The sequence below is a fragment of the Temnothorax curvispinosus genome, unplaced genomic scaffold (genome assembly GCF_003070985.1).
Source record: "Temnothorax curvispinosus isolate PA1 unplaced genomic scaffold, ASM307098v1 QBEX01007895.1, whole genome shotgun sequence".
In the NCBI taxonomy this organism is placed as follows: domain Eukaryota; kingdom Metazoa; phylum Arthropoda; class Insecta; order Hymenoptera; family Formicidae; genus Temnothorax; species Temnothorax curvispinosus.
Genome location: NW_020217675.1, coordinates 1 through 25,802, shown reverse-complemented (window position 1 = coordinate 25,802; position 25,802 = coordinate 1). Strand labels below are relative to the sequence as shown.

Genomic DNA, 25,802 nt, shown 5'->3' with positions numbered 1-25,802 from the left:
AACTAGACGATTCCAGAAAAAATAAAAATTAAAAAATCCTGTTTTATACTTTTGATTTTGCAAAAAAAATTAAATTTGGCATTAATTTTCAAGAAATGCTAAAAGTAAAGCGAACAATTTTATACTAAAGTATTTTATATTTGATAGAGGTCTCTTTTTAATTGCAATTTAACTAAGATAGCTAAATAATAGAAACGGCCAAATTACGAGCTATTAATAGGTGTATATTTATTAAAATCAATTTAACAACGAATGTGTTCGCAATATAAAATTTATCGAGCGAAATCGGACACTTATTTGTTAACTAAGATATTCTATATTTAAGAAGAATTTTTAACAATTCACTGTTTTTTATGAATATTTAGTCATGTGTTTTGAGAACGTATTGTTATAATGTCTGCATCTTCTCTTACTCTTCAACTTCGTGATACTTTTGTAGCATTCACACTTCAATTCCTTCCGTTGGTTATTGTCCTGGTTAAACGATGTGATCATTTTGAAGACATATCAGTAGAGTAATGACTGAATAAAGGTAAAATCAGACCGACCGTATACAAACCAACCCTTAAGCAGTTACCCGCGGTATTTATTACCATGGGGTAGAAATTTATCGATTTCAACGATGGTTGGTCCGCACCGATCGGATAGTCAGGACTTGACGCGAATTTTGCCCACAGGATAGTGCAGACAATTAGATTTCTAATAGTTCTAATTCTTTGAATATCATCGAATTTTATAGAACATTGTATTAACAATACACTGCTTTCCAAAAAGCATAATTGTCTTTCAATTAAACAATTTAAAAAACTCTACAGGTAGATTCAATAAAATGTTACGAGTCTAATTCAAGCCAGGGATCTCACTGTGCGCTTTAACTTCACTCAAACAACTATCTTATGCTAACTATAATATGCTATTAGACCTGATAGTTTCGAGAAGAGTGCCTCCACCAACATCAGTTTTACCCTTAGAAGCGAGAATATCGATTCGCGAGGGATGTTCCTCCCCAAGCCTGGACGTCGCTCGCACAGATGTCCGCGAGCGTCGTCGCTGCGGTTGCCGTCGCCGTCGACGTCGACGCTAGGCGTCACGACGGCGTCGGCAGCAGCAGTGGTGGCGCACACATTGCTCCCCCTGATGCGGGGTGGGCGAGAGTATTGATTGGTCGCCGTGGTCGCCGTCGTCGTAGGCGCCGTGCAAAAGGGTGGCGGAATCGCCAGGCGCCATTACGCGGGCCCGCCGCGACCGTGTCGTCGAGAAGGGCGTCCAGCCAGCGTCCGGCCGCGGTCTCGACTCGCCGAAAAGATGGTCATGATGGCTGGCATGGACGACCATGAGCGCAAAGTCGTTCTCGAGTTCTGCCACCTGCTCGAGAAGAGCAAGCAGCTGTTCAACGGGCTGCGCGACCTGCCGCAATACGGGCACAAGCAGTGGCAGGGTTACTTCGGGCGGACCTTCGACGTCTACACGAAGCTCTGGAAGTTCCAGCAACAGCACAGGTGAGTGATAAAAATAAGGGGAGCAAGCAAAGAGAGAGAGACAGAAAGATAGAGCGTGCGCGCGTGTGTATATGCGTCTGCTGTACATATCCGAGAGAAAGCGAGGGAAATATGCATAACTTTGTATCGAGGTTCCTCTGATCTCTTAGAGCACACTTGGTAGCGATTTTTCGAATTACTTTATCAAGGGATAAACGTTATCAAGTGGTCTAAGTGGTTGATAGCGAAAAAAATGTCTGCCAAATATTTCATAGCGTTAAAATTACGTTAACTTGATTTCGTAAACTTGCATGCGTGTGATTCAGCGATTTCCGCCGATTTCTTTGAATATCATCCATGTCCGACCGCTATCTCTGGATCGAGTAGAAACAGGCATGTTCGGTCAGACCACGACAGTGGTGGCGCTCCGCAGTGAGGCATGCCGCAAGATTATGACTATCGTAGAAAATATCGCATGGTGTCGTTTCTTGGCAGTTTGATGTGGAGTACGATATATTTTAGCACGCGAACGTTCGCGACTCCGCAGCGCGGCTCGGCCGACTCGGCGATCTCGTTGACGATGACGAAACGAAGGTCTGTGTGGCGAGATCCACGTGACCGAGTCCTCGTGTGTTGCGCTTCAAACTTTGTATTCGTTCGCCAGTCAATCTCACGAGTCAGAGAATGATCGAATAAATCTCATTTCCGTTTGCATAGACTGGTTGACGTTCCGTGCAACTTCACGTTGAAGTATTGCATATTGGCGGAAAAAGTTTCACTTGTGTTTCTCGCGCCTGTCGTCGCTTCATTACACGCTAATTACATTATCGTGTAATACGTACGTAATAAGCGAGTCCGCGGTAAACTGAGATGCGGACAAAGGAAGTCTCTTATTCTCTGTTGTTAGTGAAAACTCCATTGATGTTTCCAACTGGGAATAATCTACTTGTGTGCGTGGGTGTATCATAATTGAAATGTTTATTTGTTGAGCATATTGACGTAAATTATATTCTAATTTGCAAGATGATTGGTCTTTTAAGTGATAAGTTTGATATAATATTTAATTGAACTATTTCTTGGTCATGTTTATTTGTTGGGCACATTAAAGTGAATTGTATATTTCGATTTTTAAATTAATTGGCTTTTAAGTGATATAAGTTTGGTATAATATTTAATTGGATTATTCTTGATCACTTTATTTGTTGGGCATACTAAAGTAAATTTAATTTTTTAATTGATTGATATTTTCAGTGATTTAATTGAATTATTTTTTATCAATCTTGAAATCAAAATGTCCATGACACTTAAAATTATTGACTAAATTTTGCTAAGTATAGAGTATTATATATTTCGCAAATATTGATAGTCTTTCAAGAAAAATATGTTTTTAAGCTATTTTTTATAATAATTAATCTATAGAAATATTTTGCTGCACAACGCCAAAACGTTTTCGAACGGAAACACGTGTTTCGGAAACGATAAAAAGGATCACTGAAAACTAAAATTATCCTAATTTACTTAATATTTTAAATAATCGTGAACGATTAATAGTAGATATAGAAAGGATATAGGAAGAAATTAATTTTTAGATTCGATGGTAATTCGGCGATAAAAAAAATAAAATATAGCACACACTGAGCGTGCGTGCGTGAACACGTGCGCGCTCACGTGTATACAGCCTCGCTTTGTTTTCAGAACGATACTGGACACGAAGTATAACCTGAAGAGGTGGCAGATCGGCGAGATCGCCAGCAAGATCGGCCAGCTCTACTACCACTACTATCTACGTACCAGCGAGACGAGCTACCTGCACGAGGCCTACTCGTTCTACGCGGCGATACGCGGTCGCGCCTATTACAGCCGCGCTGCTAAGGAGGACAGGAGCGATCTGATGGTGAAGAAGCTCAGGTACTACGCCCGCTTCATCGTCGTCTGCCTCCTGCTGAACCGTATGAAGCTCGTGCGGGAGCTGGTGCAGGAGCTCGACGCCCAGATAGCCGATTACACCAGCACCTACGAGCCGGACGATCAGCTCGAGTGGAACCTCGTCCTCGATGAAATCAAGGCCTTCGTCAAGGCCGAGTCCGCGGTCGGTGTCCTGCACTCGGACTCGAACCCCATCGTGCTGACCCACAGGCTCGGTCCACAGACCTGCCCGCCCGTCGAACGATCGCCACCCATGTGCCTATCTCTCCAAGAGATCCTAATAGTCGGCAATTGCGCCGATCAGGTGAAGTTCAGTGAGTTGTCGATGGACATGTTCAGAATGCTGCAGACACTCGAGCGGGAGCCCAGGGACGACCCGAATCACCTGCACGACGCCTCGCCGGCCGGTCGGATGCCATTCAGACCCGGTCCCTACCCCGGGCCGGAGAACGGCGCGCCGAGACGCGACAATCCGCACAAGTACCTGCTGTACAAGCCGACCTACAGCCAGGTGCAAGTGTTCCTCGCGAGTGGCTTCAAGGAGCTACCGGCGAACGGCGCGTTACTGCTGTACCTGTCGGCGGACGGCTGTTTCTCCACCGTCAAACACCCCGAAGAAAGTGAGTGTTTAATCGAGTTTCACATAGAGACGCCCTTATTGTTCTGTCGCTCTGCTGTCGCAAGTTTATAGACGTTAGACGTAAATCCCTTTATTTTAAACGGAAGATCTGCTGAAAATAGATCTTGAAGAAAGGGTGACGAGCATCTTCCATAAATGTATCTAATTTGTCGCTCGATCGATGGGGCTGCTAGCTTTTACCAAGCTGTATTATTGATAAATTATCTCTGTAGGCACGCATTATTTAGAAAAATTAGGGATTAAGTAGAAATACTCTTGATCTAGACGGACGTTTAGGCTTTCATTCGCTTCGCTACCAAAAGTGACCTATTATTCATGGGTCAATTAATAATGTACCACAAATATCACGAGCTATTTTTATAAAGTATAAAAATAAGTGGGATAGAATATAACGGCAATCTTAATCGAAAAAAAATTAAATTAAATAATTAAAAATCACCGATTTAAAATGTTCTTATACGAAATTATTTAAATTATTAATACTTATTAAAAGAATAACTTTTGTGTTATGTTCTCATTAATTTCGTAATGAAAATGTTTTATTATAATAATAGCTATTAGAACGCAATGTAAGATGTTCCGAGATTCTTTTTTGCATTTGATATTTTACATAAAAAGGAAATTAAATACAGCAAGAAGTAAATATTTTTACAGATGAAATATAATATTTTAATACGAGAATTTTGATAAAAATTAAAAATAATTTATTATACCAAGGTACTGAAGGTACAAAGATAATAACCGAGTCAACGCAAATACCTATAAGGTATACAATCAACTTTGGTTGTATTGCCAAATCGTTCTTTCGATTTATATATTTACGTGCCGGAGAACTTGGAGACTTCCGTGAGTTATAAGTCACAACTAATAAGTTATTCTTGTCCGTTACTTTGGCATCGCACAAAATCATTTGGCTTGCAAATCATTACATCGCGCTTGAGCGCTATCAATCCCGCAAGTATCGAGTCCCGCATTTCACGCCCTGCAGTCTCGGGTCCACCAAGTTCATTCCCGCTCCACTTGAGCCGATCGTGCGCTAGCATAAACGGCGGTCACCCAAAAGTGACCACTGATACAGCGGCCCGTTGTACAGTCATGCGGAGTTAAAGCGAATCACCCGCTCGGCGAAGCCGAAGGCGTACGCGTGTCGGTCTTTTCGGTCAGTTTCCCCGGTCGGTAGTCCGGTACTTTGGCCACCGATAGCATCGTGGAAGTGGCTGGGTTGGGTTCCCGTGCTCTCTCAATTGGAACAGCCACGACGCGATAATCCGCGCGACGTCGCGTCGTGGCCGCAACCACGTGTTTCGTATACGTGTGGGTACGCGAACACCTCCCGAAACGTCTCTTTGTATCGAACGAGCCTTAAGGTAAACGTACCAGTGGCCGCACACGTCCCAGTCGCCGCACACGACTTTAATGTTTTCAATTTATTAAGCATTTCGTGAAGAATATTGCAAATCTAAAAATTGTGTAGGGATCTACAATACGTTATTGTAATAACAAACAAATTTGAAGTATGATTCTGCACGGATTACCATTTATTTTAAATTGTTTATTCGGTCTCGCACGTCACGGCTGTTCGGATACTGGTACAACCCTGCGAGTTCGCTAGTCCCAGTAACCGCACATCGCGTAGCACGCTGTTTCTCGATCGATGCAAAGTTGTTACTACGGAATTAATTCTGGTGTTTCGATTAAAAGAAAACAAAATATCGTGTGGAAAACCGATTGATAAGTAAGTACTCATTGTTGATAATATATCTGCAATAAATCTAATGTGCATGCTGAATCTGTGCAACCAGTATCAGAAAAATTGTTTGCTGTTTACATGGAGAGGTTATGTTACGGCTGAATATATTTTGGTTTAAGGCTGCGGTCCACTTGACGCCACAAATGCTTTGAAGCGTTTTTCTTCTCCTTCTTTCTTCATTGAAGGAGGAATGCTTCGAAGCATTTGTAGCATCAAGTGGACCGCAGCCTAAATATCGTATTGTGCGGACACTGGGTGGGACATACCGAGTAAAGGCTGTGCGGACACTGGTACATTTGACCTTTTTATCATTTTCGCGGCATAAATAATAAATGACTGAATATTAAAATAAACATTGCATGTGTTTTAGAAACTAGAAACCCTAAGCTTCAAGATGGTTCAAGTCATTTGTACCAAGCATGCGTCTAAATGGGCTAAATTTGTATCACAATCTGAATTGTGGCTTAAGTGTGCGACCACTGGTACATTTACCTTACGAGCCGTGCAGAGTGTCCCAGATTGGCTGAAAAATACTCGAGAGAGAGAGAAAGAGAGAGAGAGAGGTTCTTCGACAAACTCTGGCTTGATTTTCGCAAATTTATAGAAGAACTGTTTTTTTCATAAAAAACCTTCTAAAAAAATTGCGTTTAATTTGAAACATAAATACATCTTGCAGATCTAGCAGCATTGTTATCATAAGAAAACAAAATAATTTTTTATATTAAGTTTAACTTGAGCATATTTCTATTTAGCTGTTTCATGCTCATCTCGATTTGCGTGGGATGCATATTTCGTTCATTGACGACGATACTAATAATAACGGAACACTCATAACTCTTCACATATAATGATTTTGAATTCGAGGATGTTCGTATAAACGCGACATTCTCTCGTTTTGATATCAAGATCCAATTTTTTAAACAATGCATTTTATTTTATTGTAAAGTGTCTGTGAAATTCGAGCAAGTGACTAATTAATCGAAAAGTATAGATTTTTTAGATGATCTAAGATCAACATTATTTTCAACAGTAATTAGTAAATGCTTATTAGTCTCGAGGAAGACCTTTTGCTTTTTTGACAAATTTATGTTAGGTTACCTTTTTATTATAATATCTAATTAGCTTATTTTTTTCGTTATATTTGCACGTCGTTTATGCTAATAAAAATAATTATCAAAATCAGAGTTACTTACAAACCATTTATCTGTATGTAACTTTGGCTGCGATTTAAAGAGAATCAAACATTACGCCTTAGATCAAGATTACATACCGGCCACTGCAGCGAAAGTCTTTAAAGGAAAATAGAGTATCGTCCCAATATCAAGGCTGCTTCGTAATAAAGATTCGTACCATGGCGAATCTAGCTTTGCAATCAATATCAATGTATTAGAAACTAGGAATCCATCGATTACAATAATTGGCAACATAAATAATGCGGAACGGATTCCACGGCTTTTGTTTATTGATGATACTGCTTCGAAAAAGCACATATAAAAATTTTAGAACGTTTGCTTATGCTTAGAATTTAGAATTAAAATATTGGCTGCGGTGAGTGACGGCAACATTGGGGAAAGTCACGTTTATAAACTTATAAACTGCTATTTATGCCAAAAACATTTAAAATTTTAAATGTTCAAGAACGAGATTGTTTATAATTTAATGTACTTTTACACGATGAGCAATTAAATTTTGAGTCCTCAATAAAAATCATTCAATATATTAAATCAATATGGGCAGTTTTGTCATTTGTCATACAAAGTTTTATTTAATTAAATTTATATAATCTTCCTGATTTAACTTGAAATCTTAATTTATGCAGTAATTACTGTAATGTTTAAGTGTCAAAGATTTAAAAATGCCGAAAAAAGATTAAATAAGTTTTCATTGACAATGAGAAAAAGTCATTCAAGATGTATCTCATTTCGGAGAATACACTTTTGCATCTCGATTGTGAATCTCGCGAGGCATTCCGTGTGTCAGATAAAACACGGTTGAAATTTCCGAGGTTTCCTCAATGTTGTCCAACATCCGTCTGACGGATCGGCGAACGCAGAATTGCACGATGTTGATAAAATCTTGCGATCTTGCAGTGGGGTACGACCTGGGTGGCGTGTCCACGTGCAGCAAGAGGGATCCGGAGCACGGGAAGAGGCCGGCCGGCGGCAAGGAGCCGCACTGCCTGTACCCGGGCGACTTGTATCCCTTTACCAGGAAGCCGCTCTTCGTCGTCGTCGACTCGGATAACAGCTTCGTGTTCCAGCAGATACCGCGTTACTTCGGCCAACCCCTGATGGTGCTAATGTCGCCGCAGGACGTGCCGCCGACCCTGCGCGACCTGCGACACGGTGGCAGCCTGTTCACCTTATTTCTTCACGCCCCCCTCGCCGCCTTCTGCCTTATATGCAACATCGGGAGCCTGCCCGTGCAACATTGGGAGCGCTGCCAGCGTTACATCGAGCGATTCCTTAACGAGGCCAGTCAGCTCGTAACGCGCTCCCGATGCGGTAAGGACACTCGACACAACCGTTTGTCCGAGGCGTCGATCAGACGAAAACCAAGGAAGGGGCCAAGGAAGGGGCTCGATAGTGGAGGAGGATAAATTCTGGAAGATCTCAAACCGTCTTTCAATCAGTCTCGCGCTGATCGGCTAAAAATTAGCAGTTATTAATGAAAAGATCATAATTGAGATCGCAGATTTATATTCAGTCTCGAGACAGATGTAATTAACATTTTGCAGTGTCACAGGCACTAATCATCGAATTCAAATGTTTTCGACTGTTAGTTTAAGAAACGGTTTTTAAAATATCCGTTTAAAATATCTTGAATGTCCACCGTAATAGTTTGAGATAGAACGTTTCTGAATAGGATCCAATCCGCTCCTGAAAAACGCGTACAGTTATCGAGAAAGATTTATCCAACTTGACCAGGATATCGCGTGGTATTTGATAGTTATAGCGCGGCACTAAGAGAAGGGCGAGCAAAATTAAGATTTTATCGCCAAAACGAGGGCGTACTCGTTGTGCAGCAGCAGCCGCCTGACTCATTGAATGCGACTTACGATCGCGTTACAACAATAAACGCATTTGGCCTAGATCCAAACGAATTTATCAGCGAACTCTCGTTCTCGATTTTTGCGTGTCTCTTTAACTCCCGAGCTAAGAGATACCTGTTATCTTTATCGAGATGAACCGATGTTATATCACGAGCTTTTTATCTTAAAACATTTATGTGCTTTATGAAAAATACAATTAGAATATCTTTCCGTTTCATAAATTTCCTTGAGCAAACTCAATTGAAAAGTCGAAAAAATTAAAGGGTCTCGGTAAATTTAACTTAAAAACATCGCGTAACTTTATATATAGGGAAAAGACAACTGTGCTTTTTCTTTATTCGTTTCCGTCACTTCTAGAGAAGCCTGTTTGAAAACTCAACTCCGAGACGTCTGAGAAAATTAAAAAGTTGCGGAGTAGTCTTTCATCGAAGTCGCACCGACGAAGAACTAACTCCAAAGAAAAATAAATGCGCTTTTATTTTAATGCCGCGAATTAGAAAAAAGAGAGCTGACATTTGAGGCGCATCTTCCTCCATCAAATCGAGTCGCTTCTCGATATTCTCGATGCCACGTAACTTGATCCGCGATCTCGCAATTCGTAGAGACCAGCGTGCTGCAGTTCTTCGGTGACGACTTCCTGCGGCTGCTGCTGGTGCGCTACGTGTTCTGCGACGTGGTGCTGAACCTGCACCGCTCGTTCCGGGGCCGACAGCAAAGGCCTCGTTGCTATCCGCCTCTGCCGGACGCGGAGGTCCTCGAGCATCCCACCCTCCATCACCTGGTGTTCGACCTGGCCGCCTGCCTGGACGCCCGCGACCACTTTCCGGACAGCAACGAGCTCGCCTGACCCCGGCATCTACCCTGCCCGGTCTCCGACACGACGTCCCTGTTACCATCCCATCACAACCATCACGATTACGATTACGACTACTGTAATTACAATTGCAACAATAAAATCGTTACACTGAGACCTCATTAAACCGCGTCTTCGCAGTAATCGCGCAATTCGCGAGATCGCGCGGCCGTGTGTCTGACAGTGAGATACAGGGATCCGGAGTTCCCTCCCCCCCAAAGAACTTGGAACACGGGACACCCGGGGGTAGCGCGCGACACAACACCGTGACACGACGCAACCGCGGCACCGAGGCAGGATAAATCGCGTAATCGCCGGACGACGGGACGATCGCCTACACCGTCCGTTTATAATGACAACGCTACGACATGGAGAATCCCAGGGAAATACGATTGGCGATCGAGCGAGTGTTGCTGCTACGCACCGACGCTTCGGACTGATAATGTAAAGATTAAAAAAAAACTACCGCTTCTGGTTCTTCAAGAGTTACACACTTGAAAATGCGCTCGAATGCTTGAACTGTAACATATAGGTACATATATGGAGTGGCAATATAATTTTCGTACGAATAACACATTCCCGATATTTGCATTCTCTCTATCTCGTACTCGAAACACCGTGAAAGCCCACTGTCCCCCGTGCCGTTCCGTGCGATTCAAGGCAGAGACGCATCATCGTCTCCGATACCACGTCGCCGTCGTCGTCGTCGTCGTCGTTGTGGTCGCTAGCGATCGGCCGAGAGCGTCACCCACGCGCGCGCGGAAACGTCTCTTCTCCTCCGCTCGTTTATTTATAAGCAAAAAGTAGAGCGCGGTCTACGAGCTTGACGAGGAGTTTGACGTTAACCGTACGGATGACGACTCGCACGGGATGAGCGAGCGGCCATGCGAGTCGGAAGATTATCGAAGAAATTGCTAGGCGCTCACTTATACATGCGATCACTCCTTCTCCTGAACGACACACCACACTGTATCGGATCTTTTAGCGGCTGTACATCGAGTGAACGTCGTTATAGGACTCCTAGCGTAACACACACACATACACACACATACAGTGTATTATATATTTACACACACGACACGTACACGCGCAGAAACACGTGCTGTGTATTCTATATATTTTATAAAATATTGCAAAAGTATAGAGCGTTTCAGACCTACCGGACCATCTTTCAGTCGCGAGATCGTTGACGTGTTTTTCTTTTTCTGTGCGAGAACTTAAATCGTGCAGCACCGTCCGTCATTTAGTTCTACAGATTAAATATCTTGAACGAGCTGAATTAAAAATTTGTCGAAAAGTAAATCTTACTTATAGTTAGCAAAGAAACGGTATTTCGTTATTTATTTATACTCGTAAAATTTGGTTTTCTCATTGTTCATGTTATTGGTTTAAGAGTTATTGGCACTCTACATCGAGATCCTTTTGGTTCAACGTTGATAGTCAAAACGACGTGGTACGTCTGGAACACCCTGTATAATACGCCATAGATATCGAGGAAAAAATATATTATATATAACGTTTATATAACGTTTTATACAGGTTGGCCCGTAATGATGAATGGCAGAATCGAGAAGGAAGTGATTCTGGTACGCGCAAAAATAAGTCAGAAATGTAAATTGAACTGTTTTTAACGATGCTCCGTTTTCAAGAAAATGGATTTCAAAAATTGAGGAGTTTATAATGCTCCTTCAGCTTAAATAACCGATTTCGATTTATTTTTGTACGTGAAATCAACCTCTCGACTTTACCATTTATTACCGCGAATACCCAGTACATTATGCAGGGTGTCACAGAATTATCATCGCTTCTACTGCCATTTTTCGATTAATTTGAGCCATTTCTAGTAAAAATGTGGAGCCATCAACAGCATTCACAAGTTGTATACCGATTTTTATACATGCTCGTATTTATTTATTGCGATTGAAAATGAAGATAACCGCACCGTGAGGGTGCGAGCCGAAAATTATAAGAGAAGATCGACTGATCCTTTCGATACGTGAAAGATGTGCCGGTAATCTTGGGACACCAAATACACGTGTATATATTGCGGAACACCATCCGCGCGTACATATACAGAGAGCTACGAATATGTACAATTACGAACGTGCAGCTTTCGAGAAGAATGCAACGCAGCTGCGTCTTTCTCTATACGAATTATTTTTACATTGACCGAGGTGCATTAAACAAACTCGACATTCGTCATCATCAAGCATTGTATCGCGGTGCTGGCATCGAGTGCCAAGATGTGACACAATCGCCGAATCCATGTTGCCGCGCATATATGACGTACACGTCCGCCTTTATATCTTTCTTTATACGCTCGCGCGCTGCGAGATAATGCGCGTCATTGCAGCGAGATTGTTCGAAAGGAAAAAATTTCACTTTCAAATCAAATCACGTAATCTTCGTTTTTCTGCTATCTCATGTCGAAACACATTCCCGCTTCGAAAATCATGCAGCTTTTACTCGGATTCATCGAATCGCACCTGCTTTGCTCCCCAGCTGCTATAGGAGGATCCTCGAGGAATAATTATCAAACGGAAACGGAAGTTTCTTAGAATGGAGGACCGTGTGTGCTCGTGTAAGGATTATATCTCTTCAACTTCTCTTCCTTTATTTTCTGCAACGCAGCATTTTTAATTTTTAATCACGTTTTTAGTCATATCGCTCGCATTAATAGCGGCAAGAAATATTTAGAGAGACGCGACTTTGTACATAATTAAATAACGAAAGACACGCGAAAGCGCTGCCGTCGTTGACCTTCCTTGATAATTAAGACACCGGTAAGTGGCGTTAACGCAACGTAGAATACCGCAGCTGTACCCTAATTCCGTGCTGCGTTAGCAGCACTCGTCAGCGTCATTTATCGCTGAGAGATGACGACGGCAGCAAGCTCGAGTAGTTCCGTAACGTTTCACAAGCCACGTCGATTCGCTTTCTTCCTCGATAACTGAAGATACCAACATATACCTCGTTAACACGTTACAGAAATACCGTCAGAAATCGCTTTTGGTACTTGGCCAATACGCGAGATTCTCATCGGCGCGACTTTTTCTACGTTTACCGAGCTAAAGCCAAATGAAGAAGAGGAGGAACACGGCCGTCCGAACCTGGCCGGCCGCGCGGCAATGCACCCGCAGTGAAATTTGCCGCGACGGTCCGCGTGGACCGCGGATGCACCAGGTGACCCGGTGGCTCGCACGGTTCGAGACAGTGTCGCAGCCCGCCGAATACCGGAGACTGCTATAAATAATCCGATGTCCGCCCCGGTCGCGCTTGCGATGGGCGGCCGAGGGTACTGAAGGGAGTCGCCTAGGAGCCGCTGCAGTGGGCTGCTCTAGCCGGCCGCTCAGCCTCCTTTTCTCTACTCTGTCTCTCCCCTTAATCCGTCTCTCTCTTCCTCTTTCTGTCTCTCCCTCTTCCCTTCGATCTGGAGGGCGAAGAGAGTATTTCGTGAACGACGTCTCGGGAGGAACGACGAAACGTCGTCGTCGTCGTCGTCGACGTCGTCGTCATCGTCGTCGTTCCGTGATCTTGTTCAGGTAGGCAGATAGAGGAAGAGGAGACTGGAGGTGGATTTAGTGCCGGACCTCCGTGTGCGGCCGCGGCGTTTCTCCGGGGGTGGGGATGGAGCCGGAGCAACGAGGACGCGCTTCGCGGGCGTCGTCGACGTCGAGCCTCGGACGCGAGGTCCGTTGCGGGTGTCAGTACTACCAGAGCGACTCGCTTCTGCCGGAACGACGTGCTCTCCTCGTCAGACCGTCATCCAGGACGATGCAGCAGCCACCTGCGGTCCGCTGCAGGTCAGTATCCCCCTATCCACCAACGTTCCGTCTAACAAGTCGAGCCTGACGGGAAACACGTTGGCCCACCCTCGGATCATCGATGTAAAGTGGTCTGGAGGAGAATGCCTTGTCCATTTCTCATCTCGCTATCATATCTCGCTATCGGATAGGTTACACTGTGCGAAACCGCGTCGCGTACCGCCGCAGCTATTTAAGGTTCGCCCGGGTGGCTATAGATAGAAAGCTCGGTCAGCTCCCAAATCCGCCAAGTCCAGTTCCCCGTCCGCGACCCGCGTGTCCCGCAGCATCCGCGTTACCGGTACACGCGCACACGCTGCTATGTCCCCGGGACGAGGCTGGACATCTGACGGGACCGTGTTACACTGAACAGAGCGCACGTTTGCAACGAACGTTGAGAGTAATGTGATTCAGCGAGTTCGAATTCCGGCGTTACAGATGAGAAGCAAAATAATCTTGTTGCTTATCGATAAAGATGCAACAAAATCGGTGTAAGATATATAGTTCCAACAACGCGAAAATATAAAAGATGTCCGAAAGATAGACAGACTCTGAAAAATTTGATATGTTCTCTTAGATATTTTTGCATCGTTTATATTATTTTGGATTTTTCTATATATGTAGCATTAAAAATTGAAACTTATTAAATCTATGTCACTTTTAATTCTTGATTTAATAGTAAACAAGGTAAGAAATTTTTAGATACAGTCGAATTCTTTATACATTTTATTATTTTGAATTTCTTTATATTTGTAGCACTAAAAATTGAAACTTATTAAATCTATGCCACTTTTAATTCTCGATTTAATAGTAAATAAGGTAAGAAATTTTTAGATACAGTCGAATTCTTTATACAGAAAAATGATGTATTTTTAGAGAATTGTCAAGAGATAACGTGTTATAGAAAGTCGATGGGAAACGTGCAGAGTACTATATTCTTTAAAGGAACAGTAAAAACATAATCGATTTTTCTGCTTAATTCTAAAAAAAAAAAAAAAACGAACATAGCGCGAAATGACACAAGGTCATGTATCAGTTGATGAATTTCATTCAAACGACATGTTCTCTTCGATGTAGATACCTTGTGTAATTTCGTCCTGCACTTGTTTACGTTAGTCTCATGAGATCGGAAGGGGGTCATACATGTGGGGTAATACGTCATCTTCGAATGGGGGGAAATATGGAAGATATGTAAAACACGGAGCCCAGACACATTTAGAATAATCGAATGACGAATTTCGCGGTGTGACATCCAGTGTATTACTTTTTGTTATAAGTTATCGAATATCGTGCATTGACTAAAATTATGAATTTCAGAAATAAGAATTTATCTTTTATTGCGCTATTTTCATCGTACATCTCACATCACTTTCAGTCGAATATAACTTACCCAAGTGGCAGAGTGACGTCAAATGACGTATTAATAACGTCTTAAAGACGTCTTTAACGTCAATAAGACGTCCTTGAACGTCATCTTGCTACTTCGGTACATTTTAGATTTTGTTGCAGAACATTTCGATAATGTTAGGTCATTAACCGCGACTCGTTTGATAATTTTTGCCGTACGATTGTATTGCATTTATTAACACTCTACTAGAATGGAGCAAACTTTGCTTATAGACGGCAAAATATAACGAAGATAGCGCATTACATTTCACTGAAGATACATTCAAAATTTGCAGCTTTACGAATAGCAAAACCGTGAGAACGTATTTCTTAGTTGTTTATTCAATACCTTGACTACCAGTGATCATCTATAACTGGTGCCTAACTTTCCAGTCACGTTCTGGTGATCACTGTAAAACATAAGTGCCATTTAATAAAATTCTGAATAACATAAATAGTTAGACAACAATACATATAAAATAGAAAAGGTGCTACTCGACAATAATTTTTTTTATCATATATCACCCTTTTTGTACGCGGTTATGATAATGAAAAATCCGTCTTACCGTGGCATATACATATACGAAACTCGCCGGATAAACAACGCGTTAATGATTCAAAACGCGAACACACAGTTTTTATTTATACGCAATCGGTCTCACGATATAAGCGTGAATTCTCGCTGCAGCGAGCACGATTACGAACCGATCGCGCCGCCGCCGTCGCTGCCGCATCCGGCGATGGCACCGGTCGTGCGAATCACCGACACGGACGTGATGCCCGTCGCCGACAGCGACGACAGCATCGACGACCGGGGCCGGCTGCCGCCGGAGCTGCTCCTGGACGGCGACGTGATCCTGCCGCTGGATGGCAAAATCGAGGACAGCGCGATGGAGGGCCGCGAGCTCGGCGAGACCGGCGGCGAGACTTCCGAGGAACACGAACCCACGGCGCAGCAGTTTCAGGACAGGCTCGAGGAGCGATTCCTCGCACCCACTCCCTACACGGAGTCCAGAACCGACGGCGAGATCAACACTAGTCAGGTAGAGTCCACAATTTGATCTGATAAATATTCACAAGCGTGGAAAAAGATTTTGTTATTGTCGCAGAAAAATTTATCAGGTCCGCAAAACACTTATAAAACGTGACATGCGGGTAGCTTTATGGACTCAACATTTTTAAATTGGCGGTACAATAATAATGCTAATTTTTCTTTTTATGAAATTTATTTTTTTATGTCACTTACGAAATTTACAGTTTTAGTTTTGTTTCAAACTGCTTTAACTTATATACGTTGAAATAATAACACAAATCGGTAAATCAATATTCATTGGCCGAGAATCGTGACTGCTGCGAAGGCTCCTCGTTCGCGAATTGAACAAAAGGGAATAAAATAAAAAACGGTTAAATATAGCTGCGAATCGATTAGAGACCCCCGGAATTTAAAAGCGTCAACGAAGGCTCTCGGGGGCTAGTCTTGGTGTTGTCTTTGGTTTGTTACTCGCGCCGAATATGCCGCCTATATTTAGCGAAACTTGCGTGTAAAAAGGAAGCGCGAACGCGAGCGTGTCACTGTCCGATTGTGTAATACCGCTGCCGTTCGCAGCTCGCAGTACGCTCCAGAAAGCTCAAGCGCTTCTCCATCGGTGGCGCAATCGTATCCAAGAATATATATGGCGCCACCGGAATATTAATCATTCCCCGACCTTGGCGATATTTTTCAATGAGGACGTGAAGTCGTCCTCGCACACAAATCCGCGCCCCGCATCCAGTCCACGAAAGTCTTCGCGATTTATTTCGGTGGATCCGACAATAGATTTGAAATGGATTCCGAACCTGGGTTACTTCGCGATTAGCTACAGTAGCTAGCTACCTCGCAGCACTTTAAAATATTCGCTTTTAATGCACTTTGCGTGTTTCTAAATAGCATTGCATGTCGAATGCTTCGCACGATACTAATCCTTCATTGTTGACCTTAAAATGAATTATTTGTAATACTTTACTTTCTGATAGTTCCTAATTCAGAAATTTTATAAGCTTCTTTTTATTACATTATATATAATATATTAATTTGAAATTTTAGAAATATCTTATATAAGAGTTTACTTGAAGAAGCATGAAAAATAAATATCTGTCAGCATTCAGATTAATTATAATATTGATGTAACTCATTAGAATTAAAAACATTCTAGGTTATTTTACGTAAGTTAGAGAGAAAGAAGTATATTTATAATTAATTTACCCTAATTTAATCATTAAACCTCGATTAAACTTAAACATTAAAAAGAATTACCTATTTCTAATCATTTCTGAGAAAATATAGTTTGTACGCGGTTTTTTTAGAGATCTGGAATATTGCCGGGTGCCGAGAGTCTCGATTTTTTAAATATATAAGGTTTTCACCCCGGATTATTTCAGAGAAGCATTTGTCATTCCAGGTAGACTCGTCGGCGATGGAGGAGCTGCCACTTCGGCGCGGCGCTCGCGGCCTACCTCAACGACTGAAGACACAAGCTGGCAAGCTGCGCTCTCGGCTCCGTGGTTTCCAGCGGCCCACGTTCTCGTTCCCGCAGAAACGGCAAAAACCCGAAAAAGCAACGACGACAACGACGACGACGACGATAACGACGGTGAGATCGGCGGCGGCGAGCAGCGGCAAGTCGGACAAGTCCCGCAAGTCCGAAAAGAAGCGGCCTAGCAGAATCGACCGCATAAGAACGTCCATCTCCGAGAAGACGGGAAAATTCAGTCTGCCCGACAGGTCCAAATTTCACCTGCCGGAGAGACCGAAGTTCAGTTTCCCGGACAAGTCGCGCTTCCATTTGCCGGACAAGTCAAAATTCACCATCAAGAAGCCCAACATCCGCCTGCCCGACGCGCTCGCTCGCGTTAGGCGGCCGCCTTCTATGCGCGAGCAGCAGAAGCAGCATTCGACAGAGTCCACTGCCGGCTCTAAACGCAATATCTTCGATTTCGCCACGTATCCGCGTATTTTCGACAAGAAGTCCAGGAAGCGCGGCGAGTACGCGACGTCCTCGCCCAAGGACTCTAGAGCCCAGTCAGCGGAGAGCGCGACCTTTCCTCGCGCTCGGAAGGCAAAGTCCTTCGGCGCCAGGTGGACGCAACGTTTCGGTGACTCGGCTTACGTTCAGGATCAGGATCGTCCGGAGGAAGCGGCGGGGAGCGGCGGCTCTCCTCCGTGGCATCAGAGTTCCATGGAGGAACCGCCGAGATTGTCCGCTAGAACGGAGGAGGAGATATTGGCGGCGGCTCGCGCGATTCCGTGGGAGGAAACGAGAAAACGAGTGCAATATGACGAGGAGGAGATAGAGTACATGGACTACGAGCAGGAATCGTCAGAGATGTCGGATCGACATCCCGCTCCTCCGAAAAGATCCCACAAGTCGCGAAGGCGGGAAGTGTCGTACGAACCTGAGGAAGTGATAGATCCAAAATTATATGACAATCAAGGAATAAAACACGTTCATCGAGATGAGGAGAACGAGGATGCGGCAATGCAAGATGATTGGCATGCGGATCAGCAGATGATGCAGCAAGAGAAATTCAAACCAATCCCGAGATCGCGATCGTTGGAGGAAGACATGGCACGAATTCTGGAGCAAGAAAGATACGAGGGAGCGTTCATGGCGGTGGATCCGATTCTATTTGAACTGCGCAAGGTGCCGTCCGATGAGGAGGAAGGCGAAGAGGAACCCGAACCTTCCTCGATACAATCCGATCGGGAGCAACAAGCGTCCAGCGGTAGTTCCTGCGATCGAAGGCGTCGCGGAGTGATAGAGGAGATCGACTCGGACGAGTTCTTTCTGCGGGCGAGCGGTATCAGCCAGGATGACATGAATCTAGGCAATTACTTGACCGACGAAATCCGAGATGCTCTCAGGACAGAAGTCGTCAGCGCGTTGCAAGATGACGAGCTTCCACCTACCCCGCCTCAACGTCCTATGAGAACGCGGACTTTGAAAAAGCAGAAGGAAGATTTAGAGGAGTCCAACGAAGCGGTACCACCGGTCAGACCAAAACGGGAACGATCGGCGGCGGCGCGACACAGTCGAGAGGCATCGATCACGGACGAGAGGTTCCGCGAGCGCACCAGGAGTGACTCCAGAAGCGACTCCAGACACCGCGTGGTATATCAGGCGGAGGGCGATCAACCGGAACCATTGCAGGAGCCATTGGACGACATAGTCGTGGTGAAACCGGTGCGCAGAAAATCGAGGTCGTCCTTGCGCAGTCACTCGCAGCCGCCGATGGAGACGTCGATACTCTCCCCTTCGACGCCCGTCACTATTGTACCCGATTCGTCCGCTGCTCCCTCAACCATGCCACCGGTCGTGCCGACACGCAGAAAGCGTTCGCACCGGGAAACGGTGGTGGACCGAAGAAACGGTGACGTGGGCGCACCGATTTGCAATGGTCATCGCGACGAGTGGGAGATCGAGATCGAGTCCAGGAAGCCGGCGATTCCGGCGAGATCGTCGCGATCACGACAATCGCTAGACGAGCGATTCGCCAACGGCGACGTTGTCATGTCTGCGAGTCACGAGGACATCGAGGATTTGGACGCGCGGCTTCGACGGCAAGACGTCGCGCCGGAACCGGTACCGATACCACCGAAACGACGATCCCGCTCGAGAACGACGTCGGTCGCCGCCGACGAGGACAGGACGTCGCACGGCGCGGAATCCCTGCCGGAGGCCGGTTACATCGAGGAGGACATCCCGCAAGAGGACGAGAACAGTTCGGCGCGAGATCTCTCGGGTTACGCGATCGTGGAGAAGCGGGAGAGGCCGCCTAGACCACCGCCGCCCAGAAGAAAACGCGACAAATTCGCCACGACGCCGAGACCGACGCCGCCTAAGCGACCCCAACGAGCGTACAGCACCCTGGGGCCCACTAGAACGAGGGACACCAGCATGACGTCGGAGACGATCATCAGCATGACTCTACTATCAGCTGAATCCGTGCCGTACATCGAAGTCGGCGCGGACGAGATGGAACATCGGGACCTCCGTAATGGCGAATTGGTTAACAAGATACAAGGCCGCCCGCTTCCGGCGCCGCCGCGGCCACCCAGGGCGAGGAAGGAGCACGCGGTCGGACGACCTCGCACCCCGTTCGAATACGCGGAGGCAATGGAGGTGACGGCGGCGACGCAGACCGATCCATTGCCGGATGATATGGTGATCGAGGAGATCACCCAGGCGAAGCTCATAATGACACCCTCCAGATCGGGCTCGCAGATAATGGTATCGATGGATCGTATACCTAGTCCAAGCAGAACGACTACACCTCCCGTACCTCCGCTACCGATGCCACAGTTTCTGCGAAAAGAGGAAGAGGAAGAGGAAGAAGAAGAAAAAGAGGACGAGCGGCTGTCAGGAGAAGAGGACATCCGAATAGCATATGACACGGTGTCGCTAACATCGCCGTCGCCTACAAGAGAGATCGATCTGAAGAACAAGCACAGATCGGCACCGCATCTGGAGGAACGCGTCACGGAAGAATCGCAATCGCGGCCTCAAGTCAGGACGGGTCTATTATCCGACGAGCCGCTGAGAATCGGCAGTCTCGAGGTCGGAGATTTAAAGGTCGATCGACTGAGTGTGTCGCAGATAGAAGCGCACAAAATCGTGGCGTCTGAGGTGGACGCGATGATGATTACGGCGTCGGAATTGAGAGGCGGCGATTCCATGGAGGACAGTTTTTCGCCGGCCATTATCAGAGAACTGATGGCGATCAGAAGCCACTTGGAGACCGTGATGACTACCCAGGCACAAGAGAGACATCGCGAAAGCGAGAAGGAATCCGCGAGCCACGCGACAACCGACATTCCCACCACGGAGGACAGTCAAGTTCAGGAGCGGCAATCTGCTTCGCAAGATGTTTCGCCGGAAGCGGCGAGGCCCAGCGAGACTGTCGGACCAGCGTCGACGGAAGATGAGAAGACCGAGGCTGGCGAGGACCAAAAGGTTGTTAAAACAAACGTAGTAGATGTCAGGGACAAAGAGATATCACACCCCCTCTCAATTGCTCAAACCAAAGAATCCCCTCCCCCACAGACATTTACGATAGATGAATTAGAGTCCAAGGATAAAGAATCTACCACACATTTGCTCACGGTCGCTCAAGATAAGTCCTTACGAATTTTAGATTCCGAACATCCCCTAACTTTGAGTTCGCGAACCACGTCGGGCTCCCACGTGGATGAATCTCGTGCCTCATATCCTCGGTCGGATGCGTCTTCAACCCGATCCTCCGAATCGAGAGAGACGCCGGAACGCGTTGGCGAACCTCCAAGTATCTCTGTCCAGACTACTACTACTATTATTACTACCACTACTTCTACTTCTACTACTACTTCTACTTCTACTGCTACTGCTACTGCTACTGCTACTTCTACTTCTACTACCGAGCTGGGCGCAACGGGTCTTCGTGGCAGCAAGGACGATGTGTCCGATAGTAAAGAACAGACCCCTCGCAAGTCAAGATCTAGATCCTCCTCGCCTGGCAGAGGGTTCGCGCGGCAAACCGCGTCTCCGGTCCGTTCATTGCCACCAGCCATTTCCGTGACTCCTGATACCCCCGATTCGACCGTATCAGGACACGGCGGTACCTCTACGGACGCTAAACCGCAGCGTGCCGTCATTTCCTATTCTTCGGACGCGAAACAGAGTGTCCCTAAAGACAGTCATCAACCACAGCGCGCCGTTATTTCCCACTCTTCTGACACAGGACAATCCCTTACGGAAAAGCAAAGGGGGTCCTCTCAATCGCCGGTATCCTCCTTTCCCTTAAGCTCGACTCACTTCATCGCCTTTCCAGCTTCCGAAATTCCAGCTCAGTTCTTTTCTCTGAGTGAAACGCCAACGAGTCAACGCTCTGATACAGAACCTGGTGTTATAGACACTACGCGGCAGCTTCTCCGAGCACTCCGATTAGTCGGTTTGAAAGCCATGAGGTATTTCATAGGGTATTTAACGTCTGCGTTATGTATGGACGACACGAGAGAGAAGATCAGAGATGTGGAATTAGCAATATGCGCCTTGTTACTTCTGATCGCAGGCTTGTTGATATATTATTTCAGTAGCACACGGACTGTGACACATCATCATCATTGGGATTACTTTAATCCCCCTCAATAGCACTTCTACAATCCGATTTGTCAACATCGTGTATACAAATTGGTAAATAGTTCATTGGTTCGTAGAAATTAAAATTTTATATTTTTAATTGTATAAATTTTTATATAAGAATTTTATCTCGAAGAAAATATACAGACTAGGACACGACAAAGTAAGGAATTTGAATGGAATTATAGTTCTTGTACACGTAGAATAAAACGAAGTGCCAGGTTTGTAAGAAACAAATTGTAATTATATTGCTAATATATGCCAAATATACAATTATAAACTTTAATATTTATAAAGAACACTATTTACAACAATTCTTCATAATTTTATGCGCTATATACATATATATACATACATACATCAGTTAACTTATTTAACTTACATGTATATTTAAGAAAAAATATTATTTAATCGAACCTTTGCTTTCCTGATTTGTTGCCGGGGAACAATTTATATTTTTAATTTCTCCTAAAAGTAAATACAATTGATTTTTTTTTGCGTAGAACATAATATCCACTCAAAGTTTTAGTAGATATTTTCGATACAATCAATAATTAATTCTGTTCTTTTTTTCTTACAACAGTGGCTCTATAATTTTTGAAAAAGCTGAAGCGGGGCTGAAAGCGATAAGTGAAATGGATGGTATGATATATTCCATCCAATTGAAAGAAAAAAGACAGTCTAATAGAGTCAGTGATGTCATATCTAGTCCGATATGATATCATTAATTACCATTTGATAAAGTATCATAAGCAAAAATATTCTCCATAATCCCACTAATCAAACTCAACCAATGGGAGGACATAAAAAAAGAATAAATTAAAGACTAAGATTCAACTAATTAACAAGGTTCGACTGTATAATATTTTTTCTTATACATAGATAAATATTTCTATACCATTATGAATTTTGTTATAATTATAATAATAAATCAGTTATTAGATAGAGAATATACAAATGTTTGATATTCAAATCTGTTGACAAATATAATACGTCATAATGAGATGAAAGAACACAATATTGAAAATAAATTAACACACAGACGTTTTCAATTGAGTCGATATAACAAAGTATCATAATATGGTGCCCCTACCAAGATGACAACCCGGCACCACACTAATTAGCCGGGCAAAAACGCTTACTCGCGAGTGCCTGGCCGCATCGACTAAAATATATAAACAAATTCGGCGACAAGCCTTATTGCCCTCACCGATGATCTCGTCGGACGATCGGATGATCGACGCCACCACTAAGATCACCACCGGGCACATACTTGTGTGAGTCTATCGCGACTCACAGAAAGTAGCACATGGTATTTTGGGAATCTCATACTCCTCTCCTACAATCATCATCACACCACATAACGACTCGACCCCAAAATGTCATGATATATATGGATATTATATTACAATATCGTACATTTCGGAAATTGTGGTCAACGAAAATACCTGCATTTACTGGAAGAGATCCTCTTCATATACTTTAAGTTCCCGCCTGTCTTTATGTGCACTTTTTTGCGAATAGTTAGCTGCTATTGGCGACCACATAGAGCTAGACATAGTATCGCTAACTTGCTCTATTATCGGCTGCCTCCTTGCTAACGATACTTTCAACTGGATGGAGGAAACCATACTGCCATCCATTTCGCTTATGGCCCTTTCAGCTGCATCAGCTTTCTCGAAGGTTATAAAGCCGTGGCTGTAAGAAAGAAAGAACGGAATTAAATTATTAACAATCACATCGAAAATATCTATTAAAACTCTGTGTGAACATGAGCATAGGTAAAACGATTTGTATATACTTACTTCTTCTCTACTTCCATAGAAATATTGACGATATTTCCGAAGCTTTGGAAGTGCTTCTTTAGATAATCCTCCGTTATCTTATAGCCACTTACAAATATTGTATTTCCCGCACGTGGCTTAACTTCCTGCTTGGCCGAGGGAGATTGAGTATCGTTGGTATTTCTCTCCCCAGTGTCCTGAGCGCCGACAAAGCTATTATATAAATCCTTCACTTTTGGCCTCGCTGCCTCCGTTTCTTCCTCCTCCTGCGTCGCTGAGAACGGTTGGTAAGAACTAATCGTCTTTTCTGTACTGTTCAACTTCCTTTCTAGCCCGCGAGATCTCTTGAACGTTTGCTCCGGTCGCTTTGGAGTCTTTGGAGCTGTGATTACGCCAGACTTGATTAATTTTTTGGCCACTTCGCGGGCATCTCTCGCTTCCGTAGGCCGCTTTGGCGCCTGTGGAATGCGTTCTGCTTCTTGTTTAGGAGCCTTTAGATCTTGCAGCGCTTTTTTCTGCAGAGCAAAGGATGATTAACAACATAAAGGTAAGGTAATTGTTCCTGTATATGGCTAAACAGACGTACAGATAAAATAATTGTTCGAGAAAACGATGTAGATTAAATAGAAATTTGAAACTTACGTTACAAATTAATTGAGAAACAAATATCTAATAGATAAATCAAATTTCGTCATACGCGTCTAAAATATAACCTGTACCTTTCTCTTGAGCTTGTTGAACTTGGTCTGGAGCATCAACTCTTCCTCGGTTAGATTCGACGGAAAATGTAGGTACACCATATTTTGCATGTAATATCAACAACGAACGAAGTCCTTCGAGTCCGTCTTGACGCAGAGATCGTAGGCTTATTTTCAGCAATGTTTCCTCACAACTTGCGACGCTCTGACGGAACGTGCCCAAACACCAAGACCAAACTCACCAAACGCGGCAACGTGCGCGTGTGGCACAACACTGACAACTGTCGGTTCCGACATCCCGCGTCTCGCACGACGCACAGTCACGTATATATGCCAGCGCAATAAAAGGTACCGTTCGACGCCCGTCATAGAAAAGGAAGCGCCACATTTTGCTTGAATATTTATAATATTATAGCAATTTAAAATACGCTTATAATATTAAAATGATTTAAAATATGTATTTTTAATGTTATAAGAAATTTCGTTATAATTTTGTTATAATAATTGTATGTACCAAATTAACCAAATCAGTTATTAGATCCCTACGCCGAGGTATGGGTTTGTCGGGACGGTCACGTGGTCGGTCACGTGGTCGGTTACGTGCTGACGCACGTGAGACGTCAGCGTCGTCAGCCCACACGGCGCGTCGTTCACCCAGTTCACTGCGCATGGGCTGGCGTGGATCGGGCTCTTCTATCTATCTGTCAGAGTCTGATGTCATTGGGTCCTTGAATGCGTTCCCGCACTTACCGGATCGCGCTGGATCCGGATGCTTTTCAAGAAGTTGTTCTCTCGATAAAGAGAGAACGGACACGTAGGAGCTCGACGACGTTAGTCGACGGGTGAGTCACCGTTCTGGTTGTTCAACACGTTCCTTTAATACCTTGAACGAGATGTGCCTGTCGATGACGGTGCTTGGTCGACGAGGGACGTCGTTCATCCCGAGGGACGTTGCGCGGCTCAGTGTCACTGTCAAGCAACCACGTTGCTCCAGCCGCAATGAAATGTTGATGAGCGACACGCTGTCACAACGGTGCCCCGCGTCGCTGCGCGTCGACGATGTCTCGCGAGTCGTCCTGGGCTGGCCCCGCGGGAGCTCGAGGACGTTCTCTTCCGCGAGGACTCCGATCTCCCCCGACGCCGTCGTCGACGCTCTGACGAAGCACCAGGCGAAGGAGCTGGTGTCGAAGCTCACCTCGGAGGAGCGTGGCATGTTCTTGACAGCGCTGAAAGAGTACAAATCGCAGGAGGAGAAGGCTGGCTTTGAAGGTAAGCGCATTG

General features: G+C 44.7%; 4 protein-coding genes across 8 annotated transcripts; 3 read left to right on the top strand and 1 right to left on the bottom strand.

Moving 5' to 3' along the window:
- The first annotated feature begins 1,128 nt into the window (after positions 1-1,128).
- On the top strand, positions 1,129-9,793 carry LOC112457573 (protein SCAI). 2 transcript variants are annotated; one of them, XM_025020724.1, is made up of 4 exons: positions 1,129-1,499; positions 3,174-4,024; positions 7,888-8,298; positions 9,449-9,793. In XM_025020724.1, the coding sequence occupies exons 1-4, from the start codon at positions 1,306-1,308 to the stop codon at positions 9,691-9,693; spliced, it is 1,701 nt and encodes a 566-aa protein (XP_024876492.1). In that variant the 5' UTR covers positions 1,129-1,305; the 3' UTR covers positions 9,694-9,793. The 2 variants fall into 2 exon arrangements, with proteins under 2 accessions (XP_024876492.1, XP_024876491.1); XM_025020723.1 differs by having other exon boundaries at positions 1,131-1,499; positions 7,885-8,298.
- A 2,482-nt stretch (positions 9,794-12,275) lies between these two features.
- Positions 12,276-22,325, top strand: LOC112457571 (serine/arginine repetitive matrix protein 2). 2 transcript variants are annotated; one of them, XM_025020722.1, is made up of 4 exons: positions 12,276-13,502; positions 15,577-15,931; positions 17,327-20,878; positions 21,060-21,175. In XM_025020722.1, the coding sequence occupies exons 1-4, from the start codon at positions 13,327-13,329 to the stop codon at positions 21,075-21,077; spliced, it is 4,101 nt and encodes a 1,366-aa protein (XP_024876490.1). In that variant the 5' UTR covers positions 12,276-13,326; the 3' UTR covers positions 21,078-21,175. The 2 variants fall into 2 exon arrangements, with proteins under 2 accessions (XP_024876490.1, XP_024876489.1); XM_025020721.1 differs by having other exon boundaries at positions 12,287-13,502; positions 17,327-22,325.
- Positions 22,326-22,377: 52 nt separating this feature from the next.
- LOC112457569 (negative elongation factor E) lies at positions 22,378-24,949 on the bottom strand. 3 transcript variants are annotated; one of them, XM_025020719.1, is made up of 4 exons: positions 24,686-24,949; positions 24,543-24,655; positions 23,845-24,338; positions 22,378-23,737 (listed from the first exon to the last, which is right to left on the bottom strand). In XM_025020719.1, exons 2-4 carry the CDS (start codon positions 24,630-24,632, stop codon positions 23,494-23,496), a joined length of 828 nt encoding a protein of 275 aa, XP_024876487.1. In that variant the 5' UTR covers positions 24,633-24,655; positions 24,686-24,949; the 3' UTR covers positions 22,378-23,493. The 3 variants fall into 3 exon arrangements, with proteins under 3 accessions (XP_024876487.1, XP_024876486.1, XP_024876485.1); XM_025020718.1 differs by having other exon boundaries at positions 22,378-23,378; positions 23,488-23,737; positions 24,543-24,948; XM_025020717.1 differs by having other exon boundaries at positions 24,543-24,948.
- A 465-nt stretch (positions 24,950-25,414) lies between these two features.
- LOC112457570 lies at positions 25,415-25,790 on the top strand (the record flags this gene model as incomplete). The annotated part of the gene is made up of 1 exon (XM_025020720.1): positions 25,415-25,790. A coding segment is annotated over exon 1 (376 nt), but the record flags the coding sequence as incomplete, so codon positions are not given.
- Positions 25,791-25,802: the final 12 nt, after the last annotated feature.

What these genes read in the sequence shown, in the direction of transcription:
- LOC112457571 (XM_025020721.1), top strand. Translation starts at nt 13,327, where the DNA reads ATGGAGCCGGAGCAACGAGGACGCGCTTCGCGGGCGTCGTCGACGTCG. An exon ending in CCACCTGCGGTCCGCTGCAG is followed by an intron (nt 13,503 to 15,576) that starts GTCAGTATCCCC and finishes TTCTCGCTGCAG; the next exon opens with CGAGCACGATTACGAACCGA. An exon ending in GCGAGATCAACACTAGTCAG is followed by an intron (nt 15,932 to 17,326) that starts GTAGAGTCCACA and finishes TTGTCATTCCAG; the next exon opens with GTAGACTCGTCGGCGATGGA.
- LOC112457569 (XM_025020719.1), bottom strand. Translation starts at nt 24,632, where the DNA reads ATGCAAAATATGGTGTACCTACATTTTCCGTCGAATCTAACCGAGGAA. An exon ending in TCAACAAGCTCAAGAGAAAG is followed by an intron (nt 24,339 to 24,542) that starts GTACAGGTTATA and finishes TTTGCTCTGCAG; the next exon opens with AAAAAAGCGCTGCAAGATCT. An exon ending in TCTATGGAAGTAGAGAAGAA is followed by an intron (nt 23,738 to 23,844) that starts GTAAGTATATAC and finishes TCTTTCTTACAG; the next exon opens with CCACGGCTTTATAACCTTCG.
- LOC112457573 (XM_025020723.1), top strand. Translation starts at nt 1,306, where the DNA reads ATGGTCATGATGGCTGGCATGGACGACCATGAGCGCAAAGTCGTTCTC. An exon ending in CGTCAAACACCCCGAAGAAA is followed by an intron (nt 4,025 to 7,884) that starts GTGAGTGTTTAA and finishes GCGATCTTGCAG; the next exon opens with TGGGGTACGACCTGGGTGGC. An exon ending in CGTAACGCGCTCCCGATGCG is followed by an intron (nt 8,299 to 9,448) that starts GTAAGGACACTC and finishes CGCAATTCGTAG; the next exon opens with AGACCAGCGTGCTGCAGTTC.